At 35.5% G+C, this 23,140-nt stretch overlaps 1 protein-coding gene across 8 annotated transcripts in view; it reads right to left on the bottom strand.

Annotated features, from left to right (window-relative positions):
* POLK (DNA polymerase kappa) overlaps positions 1-23,140 on the bottom strand; it is a 67,944-nt gene that overhangs the window by 19,723 nt on the left and 25,081 nt on the right. For all 8 annotated transcript variants that reach the window (XM_047729057.1, XM_047729055.1, XM_047729058.1 and 5 more), the window contains 4 exons: positions 17,503-17,622; positions 9,685-9,837; positions 5,867-5,998; positions 2,943-3,096 (listed from right to left, as the gene is read on the bottom strand). In XM_047729057.1, coding sequence (XP_047585013.1) covers positions 2,943-3,096; positions 5,867-5,998; positions 9,685-9,837; positions 17,503-17,622 — 559 coding nt within the window. The remainder of the gene's footprint in view (positions 1-2,942; positions 3,097-5,866; positions 5,999-9,684; positions 9,838-17,502; positions 17,623-23,140) is intronic.

Here is a 23,140-nt window from a genome sequence, read left to right as displayed (position 1 = left end):
TGTTTTCCAAATTGAGGTAAATGCAGAGCCAAAAATTAAATTTCTAGTTTCAAGACACACATAAATGCATATTATTTTAGAAATGAACCCTCCCTTTAAGGAGGGTTTTCTAAAGATAATATAAATAATATGACTAACACCAGATTAGTTTCAAATTATAAAGTACATAATATGAATTCAGTTATAGACAAAAGTTTTCCAAATCTGAATTCCCAGGCCACATACAAAATAAGCCTTATTTTCAAACTTAATATTAGCTATTATTTAGGTACTTCAGTTACTTTCATTTTTCATATTCTGGTTTTGAAATGCAGAGCACTGGGGCTCCTGGGTGGCTCAGTAGGTTAAGCATCTGCCTTCACCTCAGGTCATGATCCCAGAGTCCTGGCATCGAGCCCCACTTTGGGCTCTCTGTGGCACAGGGACCCTGCTTCTCCCTCTCCTTCTGCCTGCTGCTCCCCCTGCTTGTGCTTTCTCTCTCTGTCAAACAAGTAAAATCTTTAAAGAAAAAAAAAAAAGGCAGAGCATTTCAGAAAACATTATGGCGGCGGCACAGCTGAAATGGTATTTGCCTGGCCCCCTTTTCCCCATCTGGATGGGTAAAAGTCAAGGTAAAGAGAGCTGTACAAAAACCACACACCTAGTAAGGCACCTGTCACATTCATAAGCCCCTTCTACAGAGTTATCCTGTGTTTTGTACCTCATGAGTCTATCATAGTACCTTTAGGTGGGTCACTAATGGAATGCTGGAGTAGGAAGCAAAGCATGCAGTCCAGGTTCCATCCTTATTAGAGTAGCTGCTAAATGGCCCAGTTACCTATTAATCAATCTGTCTACTTTTCTATTTGGCCTGGCCATACAACTAACGCTAAAGTAATTTCTTACTTGCTTTCTGAAAAAAGAAAACAAACCTTTATAATCCCCATAACTGAGGTGATCAGAGTATAAAACTGAGGTTTCTTATCATCTGAAACACTGGGATTAAAGCATCCCATCTTTATATGGGATATATGGATGGTGAGTGCTACAAGGATACGGTATTTCATTGTCTTACACTGCCTCCTGCTCACCATCCAGATTTATATGGCAGAATAAACATAAAATAATAACAATTATTTTATTTGCTTATAGACAAAATAATTAGCATTACTCTTCCAAAGATGGCACCTTTCAGAAAAGGGGCAAACAGCAGAAAAATGTCTTGGACTTCAGAAGAAGTTACATCAATTCCCTTCTGTGGCACCAACTCACTGTGGGCAGCTTCCCATGGCATTTGTGAAATCAGATATGCTGAAAAGTCCCACCCACAGGGATTTATATATGAGGGGGAAAAAAAAGTTAAAACTACTTAAATTGCTTAAAAACAAAAAATACAGGAAGAGTAAAGTACATAAGTAATTAAGAGTTCACATCCTTCAAGTGAGTTTGTGCATAGTATAATAAATGAAAAGAACATTAGTAGAGAATAAAAACATTTACCTTAGTCCCAGTGTAATTTTTTTTAACATATTGTGAGCATAATTGTAATAGGAGGTCTCAGAGAGATGCTCTGATATAACAATATAACGGTTCCCCCATCCTCTCTTGTGAAAAGTAAGGAAATAAATTGAGATGAAAGCAAACTGACATTAGGCTTTGTGTGCCTCTTCCCCCAAACAATAAAAATATAATACAAAAGATCTTTTGCTCTAAGCCTCTGTGTCCAGGAATTATGCCTGTTTATTGTTTAATGTTTCTATTAAAGAGAGAGACCTGTGCCTTAGAGTTCTAAATAAGGTAGTGGAGTTGTGATTTGATGTCCGCACTAAACTTGCTCCAAAGATGTGAACCCCAAACAATGAGTGTCAGAATGTTATGCCATCGAAGATCCACCATTTTTGCTTCAGGGAAAGTTACAGATAGATTTCCTCACCACTGGCTGTCCCCACCTGAAGAAGGCAATGAGTCGTGCACATGAAATACAGCTGTGGGCTGTGAGCAAACCCTCTGTTTCTACCTTTTCACCCAGATGAACTTTGTTCAGAGGTCCATGACAGCTAAGATATTTGAAGTAATCATATCTCTGACAGTGTTGAAAGCATTATGTGTAAATAACTACATGGTTCTCTGACATTATTTTGGATAAGTAACAAAGGGATCATTCGGAAAAAAACTTTGGGGTCATGAAACTTCTTTATCAGTGCATACAAAAGAATCACAATAAGGTCTAAGGAAGAGTTGGGAGACATTAATTTTGGCAACGTTGAAAATAGTCATAATCGGGGCGCCTGGGTGGCTCAGTGGTTAAAGCATCTGCTTTCGGCTCAGGTCAAGATCCCGGGGTCCTGGGATCGAGCCTCACATCGGGCTCTCTGCTCAGCAGGGAGCCTGCCTCCTCCTCCTCTCTCTCTCTGCCTGCCTCTCTGCCTACTTGTGATCTGTCTGTCAAATAAATAAAAATCTTTAAAAAAAGAAAAAAAAAAGAAAAAAAAAGAAAATAGTCATAATCACTGTGTAATCAGATCATAGATCATTTTGAAAATGAGGGGGGAAAAACCATACAATGTTTCGATATATTTGAGGCTTTTTAAAAAATCTAATTCCTTTTAACAACTGCAACAAAAGTCCACCTTAAATAGATAACCTCTTCAGATTCAACACAATCCAACCCTTCCTGAGATCTTCAGAAAAGAACTGCTATGAAATTACTTTACTCAATGGTTCTGCAGATTCTTAAACTCTAGAGGTTTAACAATCTCATTTGGTTTAAAAGTGATTTAAACCTATCTCTTTGGATTAAAATTTACAAATTTAACTTAGAAATTTCACTGATTTTTCATTTTTAATACTTTTTCATTATAAAGGGATACCTAGTTCTATTACCTATGGATGCTAATAAGTTAACTGGGTTAATTCAAAGGGCTTTTTGTTTTTTAGTTTGATCATACTAATAAATTGCTTACCATTTTCTAGAGAGTTTCCTGTTTTGATGAAATACTTCCTTTTGTCCTCGGGCCAATTTTGTCTTTCCTGTAAGTGCTTTGTTATATTCAAGTAGGCTTCATCAAGACTCATAGCCATAAAATTGGGATCATAATCAGCAAGTATTTCCTTAACCTTCAAAAGGAACAAAACGATTTAAATTTTGCTGCCATAGCAAAACCCGTAATATAACAGCTGATAAGAAACATTAATATTCTTACTTTGCAACTACAGTAAAAATCCTGCAATCAATAGTTCATGGATTTAGGGAATAAATAATTTATTGCTAGCACAAGTTTGTCCAAAGACTCATTAGAATTAAAATAGATCATGAAGGCAGAAGACCATGAAACAGCTTCATCTAATACAATCTCTACTCAGCCACCTTTATCTAGATATAATAAATGACTCAAATAAGTCTCAGACATCATTCTGGTAGGCACAGAAAAAAGGGTTAAGTAACATAATTTAAAGTAACTGGTTACAAATAGAAATCAGAACAATAGGATACTGCTCCCCCTCACCTTTTTGTTTATTTTAAAAAGAAATAATTCTTTATTTCAAAGTAGTCTCCACACCCAGCATGCAGCACAAAGCGCTGAGTTATTGAACTCAATAACGCTGAGATTAAGACCTGAGCCAAAATCAAGAGTTGGATGCTTAATTGACTGAGCCACCTAGGTGCCCCTAAAAAGGAATAATCTTACATAAAATACTATGTTGCTTTAGAAAGTAGTTCTATTTTAATTAATTATAAATATGCACATAAAACTCTACTCAAAACATACATTAATGCATGTATCCATTCAGAAAACAAAGCTCAATTATCGAAATTTGGAATGGAAAAGATGACAAAATCTACAGTGGAAGTCTGTGACTACATTAAATGACAGGGAAAGTCTAGAGCTGCATCTTGAGATAAATAAAAAGATCAGAATTTCCATATGATTCCAGAAACACCGTTTATGTAAGATAGTTTTATTATACGGAACTATAAATGTTTCTAACCACTGAAGTATTAACTGAAATTGGAGGAAATGGTTGCCAAAATAATATATACATATTTGAAAAACGTATTTGTTGAATTATGTTATCCTTCCATCTAGTATTTAAAATCTGTCTGCTGTATCATGAGAAAAACCTTTTTTGAAGTTGTATAAAATAAAGCTTTTTAGCTTAATTTAATTATGAACAGCTGAGTCAAAGGTAATTTTAGAAAATGGTGATATAAAACTTGGCCAAGCTTTACTCAGAGAGTACCTTAATTATCTTTGTTCTTCTGGAAGAAACCAATTTTATAATATACTCAAATGGAATCTTTCTAGTGAAAATGAAACTCTGGAAAGTCTGTAGTTGGCAGACAATGAAGATTATTCTGAATGAGAAGTACTCCCTGGAGACATGGAGTACTCACTAACTTCCTTTTCAGAGGATACTGCTTGAAGAACAAAAATAGACATGTTCCAGTAAAACTCAAGTACTTAGGTTCCAACAGTCAAAGCTGTTCCATTCTTTTGGAAAAAATAAAAATGGGTCTCCTTAAACTTTTAAACCAAGTCATACATATTAATATACTTAGAGTCAGTGAATTTGTGCTGTAGTTCGTTCACACGTAAGAACCCATTTGCTATCTGCAAATAAACTGGTTAGATCCTGCTCTAATTAGAGAAAGGTTTCTCCAATTTCTGTAACAAGACAGAAGAGAACTAAAAACAATTTAGCTCTCATTATCATATTGTCAGAAGTTTTACTGATTTAAAGCAGGACTCAAAAAAATTCCTTCTTACAAGGTCTCTGAAGGATTTTCAAACTTATTGAAAGCCCGTAATATTTGTGGTTAGCATTTTATCTCTTTCTCATTAGGAATATGGTAAAAGAGACAGGCAGAAACCACACTGGAATGTGGTTCCCCCTTCTCTACCACCTTTTCAGAGATAGGCAAAAAGCACTTGCTGCCACAGACTGTTTTTGAAAGAATGAAAAAAACAGAATTTTTAAAAAATTAGGGGTGCATACCATTCCACTTTGGGGAGGTTTCATTTCTAGAGTACATGAGGTATAATACAAATAAGAGGAGCGAATCTAAAGATGACCTACAGGACCAAATGATAGTTAAGGGTTAGGCCATAGATTTTTAAGGGTTTCAATTCAGACAGCAGTCTTTAACACAGTGCATTTTATTACAGAAGTTTGAAACTGTTTGATGCACTATTCTAAAATTTTAACTGATGGTATGTTTTAGCACTAGCTAAATGATAGTCCAGTTATCAAAAACAGAGAAAATCACAATTTTCATATATGACAATTTAGGCAATTTTACTGAGTAATCAAATCTTTATATTTCAGATCCTTTTCAAAGTAAGATGATTCCCTTTTTTCCTTGATTATTGGTCTCTCAAACATTAAAGGCTCATAAGCATCTTCACTAGACTGTGAGGCAAGGAAAACAGTTAATCGAGATAATGGAATTTCATTACTGTCTAAAAACATTTATTATCATTGTGAATAGAAAAATTTATTCAAAGAGGTTGAAATTAATGACATGAGTAGATTATGTAAATTATAAATAGGTAATTCTAGAAAAAAAAGTATATTGCATATTAAGAAAAAAAAAAAACCCTAAAGTTAATACAGATTATAATTAAGGCAATTTAAAGTTTTCCAGGTAGATAATTTTCTAAACAGATGAAAAAATATGTGCAAGAGCAAAGATCTGGGAAATAGAAGGGTGTGCTCTGTATACTCAGCTCAGTTTTCAATATATGAGCTGGAGAAGTGGTAGGAAGTAAAACTTAAAGGGATAAATTAAGAACAAATTCTGATGCACTAAGTCATTTGGATTTGACTCTGTAGGTGACAGGAAATCAGTGAAAGGCTGTAAGTAAGAGTGCTTCATCAGACTTACCTCTGTACTCACAGCTTGGTATTTGTCAAAGTTTGGGGGCACAATAATAAGTTGTGGGCAGAGTCTTTTAGCAATAAATCCTGGCATGGCTGCACGAACACCAAACCTCCTTGCATGGTAATTCGAAGTAGACTGAAAGAAAACGGACCACATGGGAAAAAATATACAAACCTAAATGGGCATACCAATCAATGAGTTCATAAGAAACACATTACTGATGTGCATTTTCAAGTCAAGGACATCTGTCTTATAGGCCGCAGTCTCGAATCAAGCTTTGACTTTATCCTATCATGGTATTACGATACCATAACCCTCTCTCTCACAATATGTCTCCATATTTATGTGATGCCAGGTAATAAACAAGACTAAAAAGAAGGTTCTCTTACATTTCCAATTAACTAAACTTCATTAGCTCTAAGGCATAACTGTAATATAGTATATATCAAAGTTTGGATGATAGTGGATGATGTTACATGAAAGTAATAACTATAAAGTAATGTTATAGTACAAATAGTATGGATATTAAATGTAAGTAACAGTCTAGAAAGTAATAGCATGGTATAATAGTATAGATTTGGAATTTGCATTTGAAATTTTTCATTTGGAACCAAAGTCAAAGGTTCTGTTAATTGTCAGCTAAATTAAATGTCAAAAAAATGAAGTGATGAAAGCTTAAAAGAGCTTTTAAAATTACATTTTATTTCTTAAGGCTTGAATATACTTTTTGGTGAAAACATTTTCAGTAGGAGATGGAACTAAAAAATTATGAAAGTAAGAAGGAGATTAATTTTTTTTTTTAAGATTTTATTTATTTATTTGACAGACAGAGATCACAAGTAGGCAGAGAGGCAGGCAGAGAGAGAGGAGGAAGCAGGCTCCCCACTTAGCAGAGAGCCCGATTTGGGGCTTGATCCCAGGACCCTGGGATCATGACCTGAGCCGAAGGCAGAGGCTTTAACCCACTGAGCCACCCAGGTGCCCCGAGAACATTACTTTTAAATCCTGTTGATACCACAATACCACTTACACAAAAATTTTTTATCACAAACAAAATCTTTGAAATCTCAAGTGAAAATTCAAAGAAATGGAAAACATAATCTATCACATGAAAGGATTACTTCAGACTAGTATCAATTTGCCATTAGTAGCTTTCAGATGGCATTTTAAAAATCTTGATAGTACTCAAAACTATGCCAATCTTCGACAGTGTTCTGGAAGAGAAAATGCAGATGGGACTAGAAAGACAAATCAATGTTTTAAATATAAATAACTCTAATGGAATGGATATGAAAGCTAGTAGGTTTGTGGTAGACTGTAAATCACAGCCACGATACTTTATAGTTCCTCCTATTCAAGGGTGGGTTCCAGTCCCTCATGCCAAGTGACTTGTACTGTGACTTGTTTTGACCAGAAGAATATGAGGGAGTGACATTGTAAGTTATGAAGCCTAGGCATTATGAAGTCTGTAACTTCAGCCTTTGCTTCCTTGGGGATCCAACAACTATATAACAGTCTTGGGTTAGATTGCTAAATGATGATGTACCATGTGGAGAGGGAAAAGTTCATCGGCTGGAAGCCATTCCAGCCATCTTGGCTGAAAGGCCAAGTGTGTTAATAAAGCCATTTTGGATCCTCCAGCCCCAGCTAAATAACTGTAGTCAACCCTCGGTACAGTAAACTTATCCCCAGTGTGCTCTGCTCAAATTACAGAATCATGAGCAAACCACTAAGTACTTAAAGGGGTTTGTTATGCAGCAATAAATAACTGCTAAGGGTCTATGTTTTGACCATGAGTACTAAATTAGAATACTTTGAAGATCCATCAAATTATTCAAAAAAGAATTCTGGGGGCGCCTGGGTGGCTGAGTCAGTTAAGCATCTGCCTTCAACTTGGGTCATGATCCTGGGGTCCTGGGATCAAGCCCCACATCAGGCCCCCTGCTTGGTGGGGAGCCTGCTTCTCCCTTTCCCACTCCCCCTGCTTGTATTCCCTCTCTCCCTGTCTCTGTCTCTGTCAAATAAATCAATAAAAAAAAATCTTCTTAAAAAAAAAAAAAAGAATTCTGACTGTAATAGACTGAAATAAACATATACCATCACTACCATTAATTTGTAAATACACTTTTATGAATTTAATAGAACAAAAGCAAATTTATTCCAAATCTCATTAGAAATGAAGTCTATTAGTTGAGTATACAAAAGGGGTAATCTTTGTTTAAATATGGCAATCATTTTGAATTTGGAAGTAATAATCAATTTTTAGGAGGATATAATTCATAGGAAGAAAAATATTTTGCAGATCTAGCAGTGGGTTTAGCTTTAAAATATATACATATGTACACAAAAATAATTTCACATAAATATATGGTGATATATATTCTTTTTGTTTGTTTTTAAAGATCTTATTCATTTATTTGACAGAAAGAGAGAGAGTGAGAGAGGGAACACAAGCACAGGGAGTGGGAGAGGGAGAAGTAGGCTTCCTGCAGAGCAGGGAGCCTGATGTGGTACTCGATGCCAGGACCCTGGGATCATGACCTTAGCCGAAGGCAGATGCTTAACGACTCAGCCACCCAGGTGCCCGGTGATATATATTCTTAAGAAGATTAAATACACTTTTTCAAATATCAGCTGATAATTTGTAGGAAAGGGGAGTAGTCTTTCAGTAAACATTGTTTTGGAACCTGGAATGTTAGTTGCCAGCATACCTATGGGAGCAGAGATGATGAACAAATAGATAATAGTTTTATAATAAAATAGTAACTCAGTAGGAATTAGGTTTATAGCTGTCTAAAGCATTGGAAGGAGTTAGGAAGAGGGAAGAACTCTCCTTGCTCCTCTTATATGTTTTTTAATACCAAAATCCATCTATTTCAGGGGCTGTTATTAGTTCCCCACACATTTTTAGCCACATATAGCAATCCTGGCCATCTTTACCTTTCAGTGGTGATAAGGAAGAGCAACATGGTAATCAGAAAAGCAAAGGTTCCAAGTCATGGGAAGAATTAATAACAGCAGTATTCTAATAAAATATATTACCCTAGAACTAAAGTTGGCAAAACTTTTCTGTAAATGTCCAGATAGTAATTACTTTGAGCTTTGTAGATCATATAGTCTCTGTTGCAGCTACTCAACTCTGCTCTTTTAATACAACAACAAACAAATGGGTGTGACTGTGTTCCAATAAAATTTTATTTACAAAAAAAAGACTAGATTTGGCCTGCAAGCCATTGTTTGCAAACTGCTTTAGGGTAACACTTCCTTTTCTTTCATCTCTAATTCCCTTTTACTGAAAAATTCCCTTTTACTTAGGAAAAAATACAGCTTGCAATAGAAAGATATAATGCCACTCTACTACTCACCAGGCTTGTAACTTTGGGGAAGTTTTTAAGCACCTCTCTGAGTTAGTTTTTTGTCGTCAAATGGAAATAAAAATTTGTACCTCAAGAGATGTTGAAAAGGGGCGCCTGGGTGGCTCAGTGGGTTAAAGCCTGCCTTCGGCTCAGGTCATGATCTCAGAGTCCTGGGATCGAGCCCCACATCGGGCTCTCTGCTCAGCAGGGATCCTGCTTCCTCCTCTCTCTCTGCCTGCCTCTCTGCCTACTTGTAATCTCTGTCTGTCAAATAAATATATAAAATCTTTAAAAAAAAAAAGAGAGAGATTGAAAGGATTCAGTAATTGAGCACATATAAAGCACAAAGGAAAATGCCCAGCAAACTTGTAGAGCTTACTAAAGGCTTCTCCCTTCATGAACCACTAAGGCTTACTCAAATATGTTATAAAATTTCCTTTTTGCCTTTGATCTTTACCTACTTACCAACATACTCATTGATCCTACAGCAATGGGTTTATCCTTCAATTCTGGATTGTCCCTCATTTCTACAGCTGCATAGAAAGCATCCATGTCAATGTGTACTATAGTATTGTTCAGATCCCGGCTCTTTTCCAATTCCATTGCAAATCTGTCAACCTTAATTTTTAAAAAATTAACACATTTTGAATCAACATGCTATTGAAATGCAACAGTCATAACATTAATCTCCCTTTTAGTAGGTATCTGTCTCTGCCTGTCTATCTACCCATCCATCCATCCATCCATCCATCCACCCAACCACCCACCTATCTATATACACTTGACTATTTTTAATTAAGTCTGATAATTTCTTCTATTTTCATTAAGACATGCAGTTAAATCTCAAATATCATGCACTACTTGGGGCGCCTGGGTGGCTCAGTGGGTTAAGCCACTGCCTTCGGCTCAGGTCATGATCTCAGGGTCCTGGGATCGAGTCCCGCATCGGGCTCTCTGCTCAGCAAGAAGCCTGCTTCCCTCTCTCTCTCTCTCTGCCTGCCTCTCCGTCTACTTGTGATCTCTCTCTGTCAAATAAATAAATAAAATCTTTAAAAAAAAAAAAAATATCATGCACTACCAACACTTTAATCTCTCAATAATTACAATCACATTACAGGTACTTAATAAATATTTATGAACTATTCCAACTGATTGTATCAAATGATTCTGCTTTATAAACCTGATGACCAACTTATTGTAAATAAAAGCTTCTGTTTAGGTAAAATAAACAACTCTCATTTGACTCATAACATTAATGTCAAAATAGAAACAAAGGAGGTATAATCAAAGATTATATACTTCTTTGGCATATTATGTTTGTGCTGAATAGTATCGTAAAAGTGAATATACCAACCACAATGTAAACATTCCCTCTGTAGAACTGCCTTTATGGGGCTAAAATTTGGTATCCGTTAGTCAATACAAATCAAAATTGAAAATTCAAGCTATAATTTATTCTTTCATGAAACACTTCAATTTATATGTCAAATATAACAGTGTAGAACCTTAATCTTTAAAGCACTTTTTATTTCTCTAGTGAGAAAGCACTGGATTGATAAGAAGAAAGGGAAATGAAAGGAAGTAAAAATAACCAAAGTAGGGCAGTAAGAAAAGGGTTTATGTAACAGACATACACATTTTCAAGTGTTCCTTTTTTGTGGCCTCTACTCTAGAGGCTGAAGAAGCTTAATATGTTTCGCAGCTTTCCCTGCAGCCAAGGGTGGCTGGCTGTGTGACCATTTTGATCTATGATCACTTTGAATAAGCTGGAATACAGAAAGAGCACGGCAAAGTGGCTGGCACATAGTACAAGTTTAATGAATGTAATCTATGACTAAAGGATCAATGGACAGCTGTAGAGCAAAACAATAAAAAACGGAGGGGAAGAGAGACAGATATATAAGCAAGTGGGGTGAGCTCTGGAATGAAAGCAATTTCCATTATGTGGCAATCTCTGTAGCAGGTTTTCTCAAAAGTGGAGAGTTACAGGGGTATAATTTGGCTTTTTCTCTTTGTTGGACTTCAACCTTGCTTCCATTCGGCAAATTTTTTTTCATGGCCTTCCTTCTTAGCATTATAGTGGAACTAGCTTCCCACTAGCTGCAGGTTAAGCCTGCAACTTCTCTTTTAGAAATAATCACCCTGAATCCTATTTGTCTCCAGTAGCCACAGTGAGCCTCTAGAAGGTCTGCTCCTGTTTAGGCTGTAACTCATGAATAGCCTGGGGTGCTTGGTGCCTTCTTCAGGCTGTTCCTCTGTCTACAATGCCCATCTGAATTCTTTCATAAAGTCTTGAAGGGTCAGCTAGGTATCTCTCTGTAGCTGAATTACATCTCTGTCCTCCATGCCACAGAATTCAATGTTCTTTACTTGTTTTCCTGCTCTTACTATGCACTTACTGTATTAGATACTAAATTATGAGTTCCACCAGGAAAAGGACCTCATTTGCCTTCAAATTCTTTCCTTATCAGACAGAAAGAGGTGAGACTCGTAGAATATATATATTCTATATATTTATATATAATTTTATATATATGTATATATATACATATACATATATATATATTTCTGCTTCAGAAAGAGAAGGAAGTATGTGTAGAAAAATTTTGGAGAAGATTGGTCTCATGCAGTGAGACACCACTCTTAATAAATGGAACTTTTCAACATTACTCCAAACTATCATCCAGATTCAAAACAACTACTTCTTCCAGTACCTCAATTGTAAATTAGAGAATAGCATCCTGACATTAAAAAAAAACAAAAGATGTAAACAAATCATGGAGACTAATGAAAACAAGAGTGGATTAAAAACTACTATATGTTAATCCAGAAAGCATACCTAAAATATAAGTCAATTGAGAATAAGGGAGCAGCATTTGAAGTATCTTAACCCATAAATACTGGAAAGGAAAAAGATAATAAATAGAAAGCAAACCAAATGGAAAAAAGTTCTCCTTAGCCCATACAATAATTCTGTGACAGTTTCTTCAGCAATATATTATCTTTTCTGTGCTTAAAGTGCAAGTACAGTTGCCAAAAGGAAACCTCCCCACTGAGTGACTCACACATTCCATTTTCCCCTACTCTCATTAGTCACCCTTGTCTAAACACTTTTTCCTCTGCATCTACCAAATGCACACCACGCTGCTTTTTTCAAATTTCTTCTACTGAAATCTTCATTAATGTTTTCCTTTCTTCCATTTTCCCTTCCAGATGACTTCCAAGTTCTGATCTGAGCTTCTAACATGTATGTTATCCCTTTTGCCACAGTTCAGAACCATGGTTAAGAATAAGAGCTTCTTGTGGGTTTCAGCTCTGCCACGTATTAGCTACATGATAATGGGCAAGTTAACCCTCATTCTTACTTTGTTTCTAAATTTGGATGAAACCAACCCCCAAAGGTTAAAGAATTAAAAGGCATACTCATGTAATGTAGTTACCCAGAGATATGGAAAGGGCTTAATCATATAACCTATAATTTTAGAAATAGAAGTGATATTTATTGAGTATATCATATGTATTATACAACATGTTAAGTACTTCTTATGTTAACATCCTATGTTAACTCATTTAGGGGTCAAAATAATTCTGAGTTGCTAATTATTATTCTCATTTTAGAGAGGAGAAAACTAAACCTCAGTAAGATGCAGTAATCTGTCTTAAGCCACACAGCTGGAAAATCTTAGCAGTAGACCTGTAAAGCAAGTTACTCCAAAGGCTGTGCTCTTTCCATTATTTTATGATGCTTCCCTAAAATGGATCTTAAAAAGTCTTTAACACTCAAGTTCCAATAGTGTGTTTTATATCAACATTATGTTTTATTTACTTTATTAAAATCCCCTTTTTTATTACATTCAGGAGATTATTTCAGAAATATTGTTTTTCACTTTCTTAATTTATAATTACCCTAAAAATTGTTCAGGAAAACTGAGTTCATAAAACCAATTGTTAAAGTGGTCAAAATGCACTGATTTGCTGCATAGTTGCCATTTAATATAACATGGATGGTTGTCTATTCAATTTATGAACCCATGTTATAACAAGATGTTTTGGCAGCTATAAAAATGATTGCATCTTTAGCAAGTCTAATGAGGGTAGGGCGGAGAGGAGAATAGGTTCTGAATAAACTGTGGGAGTTCATGCCAACAGAGGTTAGTTACCACATCTTGACTAGCAATAATAGTTCCTACCATCACAGCACACATAATAAAATCTATTATTTGGAAATTGTATGACTCTAGAATAGAATGCATTTCCCATGAAAACCTCTTTCTCTCAGATCTTTTTGATTCCTTAGGATTTCCTTAATCCTCTCCCATTTATACAATTTCTTTTAAAGGAAGTTCAACAAATGAAACAATTTAACAATCAACATAGAACATATTTCCTGCCACTCCCTTTGCAAAAGATGTCAGAGAGTCTCCCCAGAAATAGTCAACTAAAATTGTAACAAAATGTGAAGATCTGTTATACAGTATAAGGTATTTTCTAATCCTTCAAATTATTAGTATATTTAAGGATATGAGCTTTAAAAAGAGTCAATAGCAAAGTTATTTTATTGCATCATTCATATGCATTTTATCTTTAAAACTTTATTACAGATATTTGTATAGATCAATAAAACTTACCAAAAAGAAGTTCTAAAAATAAATTGCCAAGAATTAATATCAATTTAAGAATAATATTATAGACAGATGGAATATTACCTTATTGAAATGATGCTCAAATTTATTCAAAAGAAACAACATATGAGAAAAAAATTTTTAAAGAATGGTAGCGAAGGGGGCGCCTGGGTGGCTCAGTGGGTTAAGCCACTGCCTTCGGCTCAGGTCATGATCTCAGGGTCCTGGGATCGAATCCCGCATCGGGCTCTCTGCTCAGCAGGGAGCCTGCTTCCCTCTCTCTCTCTCTGCTTGCCTCTCTGTCTATTTGTGATCTCTCTCTGTCAAATAAATAAATAAAATCTTAAAAAAAAAAAAAAAAGAATGGTAGCGAAGGAGAATATTAAAGTATATTATTATCGTTGAATAACTAAAATTGCATGGTACTGATATAGGAAAAGATTCAATTGAGTAAGAAAGAGAATCCAGAAACAAATCCAAATACAATGAGAATTTCGTATATGGGAGTGCCTCATTTCAATTCAGTGGAGAAAGGACTCAAGATTCAATAAATTCTGTTGGGACAAATGAATCACCATTTAGAAAAAAATGATACTATTAGGGAAAATGTAATATTCACCATTTAAGAAAAAAAGTACTTAACACCTTACATTAAAACAAATTCTAGGTGGGCTTGGGTGGCTCCGTCAGTTAAGCCTCCGACTCTTGATTTCGGCTCAGGTCATGATCTCAGGGGCATGAGATCGAGCTCCATGTCTCAGTCTCTATGCTAGGCAGAGAGCCTGCTTAAGATTCTCTCTCTCTCTTTCCCCCTCTATCCTTCACCCCTCCCCTCTCCCTCTCTTTACCTTCTAAAACAAAACCAAAAACAAACTCAAAATGGACTAAAAACAAGCAAAATCTATAAAAATACTAAAAGAACCTATAGGCTTGCTTGTAAGGAATAATTTTTATGCTTTCAATAAAAAAGCCAAGAAAAAAAAAAGTTTTTCAATACTGCTGTTTTGATTACATAAACATTTAAAACTGTATAGGGAAAAAAAACCTCTGCATGGTTAAAAGGCAAACAACATATTGGGGAAATATTTACAGCAAATGGCAGAGGAAAAAATCTTTAATTTATAAGATGTATTAATCAAGAGAAAAATACATAAACTCCTCTAGAAATGCAGGCAGAGGATACTATTTTGGACTGCTCGTTGAACCCCCAAATCCATTCTCTCTTGCTTTCATAGTAATAGATTTATATCTGGGCATATGGCCACCCAGCTGGAAAATATTCTGTACAGCTTCTCCTGCAGTTAGGTGTGGCCATGAAACTTAAATTCTTGTCAAAAGAATGTGAGCTGATGTAATATGTGCAACTTCTCTTTCACTTGTTGAATAGCAAATTACTCGTCTTTCATTTTTTTTTCCCCCTCACTCTTTCTTCCTTACTGGGGGCTGAAATATAGACTAGAGATAATCCCATTCTGTCAATCCAGGTTAAGAATAAATAACACTTAGGGTTAGTACAACCCGATATAGAACCGGGATCCCAAAATTACTATGGTGAGCAGAACCACCCAATCAGTTGGGACTACTTACTATTACATGAGAAAGAAATAAACTCTTATCTGATTTGAACCGTTGTATTTTGGAGTCTCTTGTGCCAACAACTTAGCCTATATATTAATAGAATAAAAAGGCAATTCCAATAAGAATGAAATATTAATGGCTAATATGAGAGAACACATGCTTTCTCTTTTATTATCTAAAAAGGACACATTAAAATAACCATGGAATAATATTTTGACACTACAAGAAAAAACTAAGAGACTGATAAAATCAATAAAATCTAGTTTTAAAAACAAGTATGTCAAAAATGTAAAACTGTACCATCTTTGGCGAAAATAACAGGACAAGAGTGCAAACATATATAGATAAAAATGATTATCACAAGGTTATATATAAAACAAAAAACTGAAACCCTGGTAGGATAAGGTAAATAAATTCTGGTACCTCCATATAGTAGAACACTAAAAATGACTAAAGCACAAAGAGAGCTTTAAAATGATGCACTAAATGATGATTTGAAAGACTGAGGCAAGTGATCTTTTGTCATGATAGCAGACCACTTAACACATAAGATAAAAAAAATTAGCTTGCACTCTAGGAGAGTATATATGAAAAAAATGACACATAGTTTAATAAAAAAGACATAAAATTTATGATTTCTGAACTCTATCATGAGAAGAATTGCTGCAAAATATTAACATAGGATAGAATATTAACATAATTTTATCATTATTAATGGTCTAAAGTGCTTTGTTAAATTGAATCAAATTTTGATAGAGAGCAAAAACTGTCTTTTTTAAAAAATACTTTATTTATCTATTTGACAGAGATCACAAGCAGGCAGAGAGGCAGGCAGAGAGAGAGAGGGAGAAGCAGGCTGCCTGTTGAGTAGAGAGCCCAATGCGGGGCTCGATGTGGGGCTTGATGTGGGGCTCGATGTGGGGCTTGATCCCAGGGCCCTGGGATCATGGCCTGAGCGAAAGGAAGAGGCTTTAACCCACTGAGCCACCCAGGCACCCCTAAAAACTGTCTTTAAAAGTGCAGTTTATACCATGTAATATTACATGACAGATACAATTAGAAAGAAAGCTTATTGAAAGAGTAATATATGTATAACTAGGTTTATTGTTATTTATGATTGGAAATACACAACACATAATGGAAAATAATAAAATAAAAGTAAACTTTATTAAAAAAATTTAAAAAATAAGGGGCGCCTGGGTGGCTCAGTGGGTTAAGCCGCTGCCTTCGGCTCAGGTCATGATCTCAGGGTCCTGGGATTGAGCCCCGCATCGGGCTCTCTGCTCAGCAGGGAGCCTGCTTCCTCCTCTCTCTCTGCCTGCCTCTCTGCCTGCTTATGATCTCTGACTGTCAAATAAATAAATAAATAAAATCTTTAAAAAAAAAAAATTTAAAAAATAAAAAATAAAAGTAAACTTTAGTTTCACTAGCAGAAGCTTGACTACTTTGAGTTATCCATCTACTACACAATGCCCTGCAGCTTTGCCCTATGCAAACCTTCCTCCCAAAATAGTTTTAAATACCAGAGGAAACTCTTGAGTATTTATTTCCCAGAGATGGTGGAAAAGCCAAAAGCCTCCAAATTTTTAGAAGTCTGGTGTTTTATCTTAAAAATTCATGTACATTTGGCATTCCACTCTAGGTTCAGTACAACACAATTATGTTTTAAATTTCTAATTTAATTAGTTGACATGTTCTTCCAGATCATTTTTGTAAAATCAGCATTGAAGAAAACATGCCACATTTATCCTGTGGCCTTTTTCTAGCTACAAAATATGTATATAATAAAAAAGAACCATAAGTTTTGGATTAAATCCTAGCTCTGAAGCTAGGCAAGTTATTTACCCTAAGGCTCCATTTACTCTTCTGTATAATGGAGGTGACAATGCCTTGGTATGGGGTCTTGATATAAAAGAGTAGAGCAATATTTAACAAAGTATAAGCCTCTGTTAAATTTTATCCCTTACAATACAATGAACATTTACATATTACTTTGTTGTCAGTTATGACTTGACCATGATGCATTTTAACTATCAATTACTGTTCTACCAGCTTCTACTTTATTTAACAATTAAATTAATACCTGTAATTGTGCTTTCCTTAGCTGTTGGCTGGTAATTTGAGCTTTTTGTTGCATCATATTTTCAATTCGTTGGTTGACTTGCTTTTCTTTCTTGAGCTCACTTCCATAAAATCTGGACCCCTATGTAAGAAAAAAAACAAAGCATAAGAAAAGAGTCAGACAGAAAGCATCACTGCCGTACAGACTAGAATCAGAATAACTGAATTCAAAACTTAGTACCACTACTTACTAGGAACTACTAACTAGAAACTTCCTGGGAATCCTAACACTACTTAATCTTTCTATGTTTCAATTTCCTTGCCTGCAAAATGAATTTATAGTTACCTAGAATTGTTGAAGCAGTATTTATAAGTACAAACTCTTCGAGATGAGTATGGATATGTTACTCCAAAAATAACAATGTGTCCTAGACAGGATCCATAGGGCATATCCAAGGCCTTAGTCATTTGGGTCATCAGCTATCTCCTTCACTTTTACTTAAAAAGTACTTAAGGGCTCCTGCATGGCTTAGTCGGTTAAGCATTCGATGCTTGATTTCTGCTCAGGTCATGCTTTCAGGGTTGTGAAATCGAGCCCTGTGTTGGGTTCTGCACTGGGCATAAAGCCTGCTAAAATTCTCTCCCCTAGCCCCACCTTTTCTAAAAATAATAATAAAAAATTTAAAAAATAAAGGATTTAAAAAATTTTAACGTTATCCATTAAAGAAAATGTAGACAATCACTCTTAGAAAATTACCTATCATCCCATCACTAAACATAACATCTAATTTTATCCACTCATCAGGCTGATGGAAATTCAGATTATTTTTACATTATGGCTTTAATGAAAAATGCTGCAATGAAGATTCATATACACATTTTTGCATGGACATGTTTTCACTTTCCATAGGTACCCAGGAGTGGAATCTCTGCATACTAAACCTTTTGAGGAACTGCCAGAACTCTTTTCCAAAGTGGCTGAACCGTTTTACAATTCCATCAGCAATGTATGAAGGTTCCAGTTTTTCCATATCCTTATCAACATTTGTTATTGTCTGTCTCATAGCCATTCTAAACTACAATAGTGTGAATGGCACCTCAATGTGGTTTTAATTTGCATTTCCCTGATGACTAATGATGCTGAACATCTTTTCATGTGCTTAGGAGCCATTCTTATCTCTTTAGTGAAATGTCTATTTATATCTTTTGCCCATTGTTTGTTAGGTTGTCTTATTAATAATTTGTAAGAATTCTCTGTATATTCTGGATATAAATCTTTTATCAGATAAATATTTTACAAATACTTTATACTAGTATGTTGCTTATCATTTTCTTTTTTAATTGTGTCTTTGAAGTGCAAAAGTTCTGAAATTTGATGAGGTCTAACTTGTCAACTTTTTCTTTTATTGACGGCACTTCTGGTGTTGTACCTAAGAAATGCTCGTCTAGACAAAAAACATTTGTCTAACCAAATGTCTCAAAGATTTTCTCCTATCTTCTAGAAGTTATTACCATGTGAGCCCTTACATTTCACTCGATTTTTAGTTCAATTTGTGTATAATAGGAACCGAGGGTCTCAGTTAATCTTTTTTGCATGTGGATATCCAGTTGTCCCAGGTTTATTTGCTGAACAGACAGACTATCCTTCTGCCTTGGTTCTTTTGTCAAAAATCAATAAGTATCGGGGCGCCTGGGTGGCTCAGTGGGTTAAGCCACTGCCTTCGGCTCAGGTCATGATCTCAGGGTCCTGGGATCGAGTCCCGCATCGGGCTCTCTGCTCAGCAGGGAGCCTGCTTCCCTCTCTCTCTCTCTCTCTCTCTCTGCCTGCCTCTCTGTCTACTTGTGATCTCTCTCTGTCAAATAAACAAATAAAATCTTTAAAAAAAATCAATAAGTATCAATACAAAGATTTACTTCTGGACTCTTAATTCTGCACCATTGTTCAATATGTCTAAGCTTATGGCAGTACCACACTGTTTTGATAACTATAGCTTTATAGTAAATTCTAAAACAGGAAAGTCAAAGACCTCCATGCTTTTCCTTTTCAAAACTATTTTATTTTATTTTATTTTTAAAGATTTTATTTATTTACTAGAGAGAGAGGGGGAGAGAGAGAGAGAAAAATCACAAGCAGGGAGAGCAGCAGATGGAGAGGGAGAAGCAGGCTCCCCAAAGAGCAGGGAGCCCAGTGCTTGATCCCAGGACTCTAGAACCATGACCCCAACCAAAGGCAGAGGCCTAACCAACTGAGCCACCCAGTTTGCGTGCTCCAGTTTGGACTATTTTACATGTTTATCCATTTTCACATAAATTTTAGGGTCTGTTAATCAATTTCTGCAGGGGGAGAAAAAAAGCCCCTGGAATTTGGATGGGGAATTGCACTGAATCTGCAGATCAATTTGGGGAGAACTATCCTCTTAACAGTATTAAATCTTCTCATTCTTGAACATGTAATGTCTCTCCATTTTTTTTTTTTTTTAAGATTTTATTTATTTATTTGACAGAGAGAGACACAGCGAGAGAGGTAGGGAACACAAGCAGGAGGAGTGGGAGAGGAAGAAGCAGGCTTCCCGCTGAGCAAAGAGCCTGATGTGGGGCTCAATCCCAGGACTCTAGGATCATGACCTGAGCCGAAGCAGACACTTAACAACTGAGCCAGCCACCCAAGCACCCCAGTGTCTCTCCATTTTTTAAATCCTTATCTGCCCTCAATGAATTTTTGTAATTTTCATGGTAAAGCTGTTGCATTCCTTTTGAAATTCCTTAAGAGTTTTTATATATAACATCATTTTATTTGTGAAGAGATAGTTTTAGTTCTTTCTTTCCAAACTAAATGCCTTTTATTTCTTTTCCTTGCCTACCTACACTGGCTAGAACTTTCAGGACTATGTTGCATAGAAGACATGAGAGTGGGTACCCTTGCCTTGTCCCTGATTCTAGGAGAAAAGGGCATTCCCGGAATACATCCCATTTAGCCATGGTATATAATCTTTCTTTTATAGTGTTGAATTCAGTTTGCTAACATTTTGTTGAGGAGTTTTATATTTACAACGATCTATAATCTTCGGCTTGTTTGGGTATAGTGTCAAGGTGATACTGGTCTCATAGAATGAGTCTGTAAGCGTTACATCCTTCTTTATTTTCTGGAAGGGCTTGTGGAATACTGGTATTATTTCTTCTTTAAATGTCAGATAAAATTCATCACTGAAGCCATTATGACTCAGTTTTTTTTTGTTAGGGGAGGTACAGAGAAGATTTTTAATTACTAAATTTATTTCCTTATTAAAGGTCTATTAAATTTTCCATATTTTCTTAAGTCAGTTTTAGAAAAATTATAAATTTCTTGAAATTTGTCTAATTTATTGGGATTTGTTTTAAAATACTCCAATCTCAGGATGATTGAGTGGCTCAGTCGGTTAAGCCGCTGCCTTCGGCTCAGGTCATGATCCCAGGGTCCTGGGATTAAGTCCTACATGGGGCTCCTTGCTTGGCAGGGAGTCTGCTTCTCTCTCCACCTCTGCCTGCCGCTCTGCCTGCTTGTGCACTCTCTCTCTCTCTCTCTCTGACAAATAAATAAATAAAATCTTAAAAAAAAAATAAATACTCCAATATCTACCTCCAAAATTCAGTAGGGAGGGTAACATAGATAAAGCAATATTTACAAAAATGTTGATTAACTATTGATGGTGGGTGATTATTACCCAGGAATTCACATTAACAATCTAATTTTGTGTATGTTTAAAAAAAGTTTTAAAGAATTGTTGTGAAGCAGTAACAATTAGAAAATATCCATTAAAGAAGATATTTATGATGAACTTCCTATCCCACCACATTAGACAATAATATATTACATAAAATATATACTTTAATATATTAATATGTAATTTATTTTTATTAATTTAAACATAAATTCTATATTTTAATAATATAAATAATTCAATATATTAATATATAAATATATGTAAGGCATATGTCAATCAGATGATATGTGTATACTGTTCTATGATTCATATGTATATACAGTTGAACCTTGAACATCATGGGTTTGAGCCGTACGGGTCCACTTACACATGGATTTTTTTCAATAAATATAGTGTAGTACTATAAATGTATTTTCTAAGATTTCTTCATAATATTTTCTTTTCTCTAGCTTACTTTATTATAATATGTAATACATATAATATACGAATTTTGTGTTAACCAACTGTTTATGTTACTGGTAAAGCTTCCAGTTAAGAGTAGGCTATTAGCAGTTAATTTTGACGAGTCAAAAGTTGTACATGGGTTTTCAACTGTGTGTAGGAGGGGGTAAGGGTAAGTGATCCTAACCCCCACACGGTTTATGTGGTAGAGCAAAGTTTTGAAAATATCTAAGATACTCTTGAAAAAGAACAAAGAGCAAAAAAAGAACTTGACCTAGCTGTTATCAAGACTTCTTATAAAGTACTGTAACTAAGGTCATTTCATAAAGATATAAAAACAAATAAAACAGTAGAATAGAAGAAAGCACTGCAGATCAGTAAGAAAAGGATGAACTATTTAATACGTGTTACTGGGACACAGAGAAGAGAGAGGAAAGATAGGGAAATCTAGGGTCGCTTAAATATTCTATTTTTTTTTTTTTTAGATTTTATTTATTTATTTGAGAGAGACAGTGAGAGAGAGCATGAGCGAGGAGAAGGTCAGAGAGAGAAGCAGACTCCCCGTGGAGCTGGGAGCCCGATGTGGGACTCGATCCCGGGACTCCGGGATCATGACCTGAGCCGAAGGCAGTCGTCCAACCAACTGAGCCACCCAGGCATCCCAAATATTCTATTTCTCAACATGAAAACTAACAGCATAGGTTTTATTCCTATTTTTAAGTTTTATGGTCAAAATTTCACAAAAGCCTCAAACAGAAACAGAGTAGTAAACAAATATATAAAACTATCACTGAGATTTCACAACTAATATTTTGCCTAATTTCCTTCATTGATTTTTTAACTGAACAGTTTTAAAGTAAATTACAGATATGATGACATTTAACTATTCCATACAGTATTTTATTATGTATCTTTTAAAAAAATATTTTATTTGTTTATTTGTCAGAGATCACAAGTAAGCAGAGAGGCATGCAGGGGAGGGGGAAGCAGACTCCCTGCTGAGCAGAAAGCATGATGTAGGGCTTGATCCCAGGACCCTGCGATCATGACCTGAGCCTAAGGCAGAGGCTTAACCCACTGAGCCACCCAGGCGCCCCTATTTTATTATGTATCTTTAAAAATAAGGTCATTGTGGGGCATCTGGGTGACTGTTGGTTAAATTGATTTCAGCTCAGGTCATGATCTCAGAGTCCTGAGATTGATCCCCATGATGGGCTCCAAGCCAGGCATGGAGCCAGCTTAGAGATTCTCTCTCTTTCCCTTCTTTCTGCCCCTCCCCACTGTTCGCCTGTGCTCTTTCTCTCCCCCGCCAAATTTTTTAAATTAAAAAAAATAAAAATAAGGCCATTTTGTAATCATAATAGCATTTTCACAGCTAATAAAATTGATAATAATTCCTTAATACTATATAGTACACTCTTCATATCCAAATTCCCTTAAATGTTCCAAAAATATTTGTTCAAACTAAGATCTAGAGTCCATATATTTTGTTTGCTTACGTCATCTCAATTCTTTTAC

The sequence above is a fragment of the Lutra lutra genome, chromosome 5 (assembly GCF_902655055.1).
Source record: "Lutra lutra chromosome 5, mLutLut1.2, whole genome shotgun sequence".
NCBI lineage: Eukaryota > Metazoa > Chordata > Mammalia > Carnivora > Mustelidae > Lutra > Lutra lutra.
This window is presented reverse-complemented; position numbering and strand designations above follow the sequence as displayed.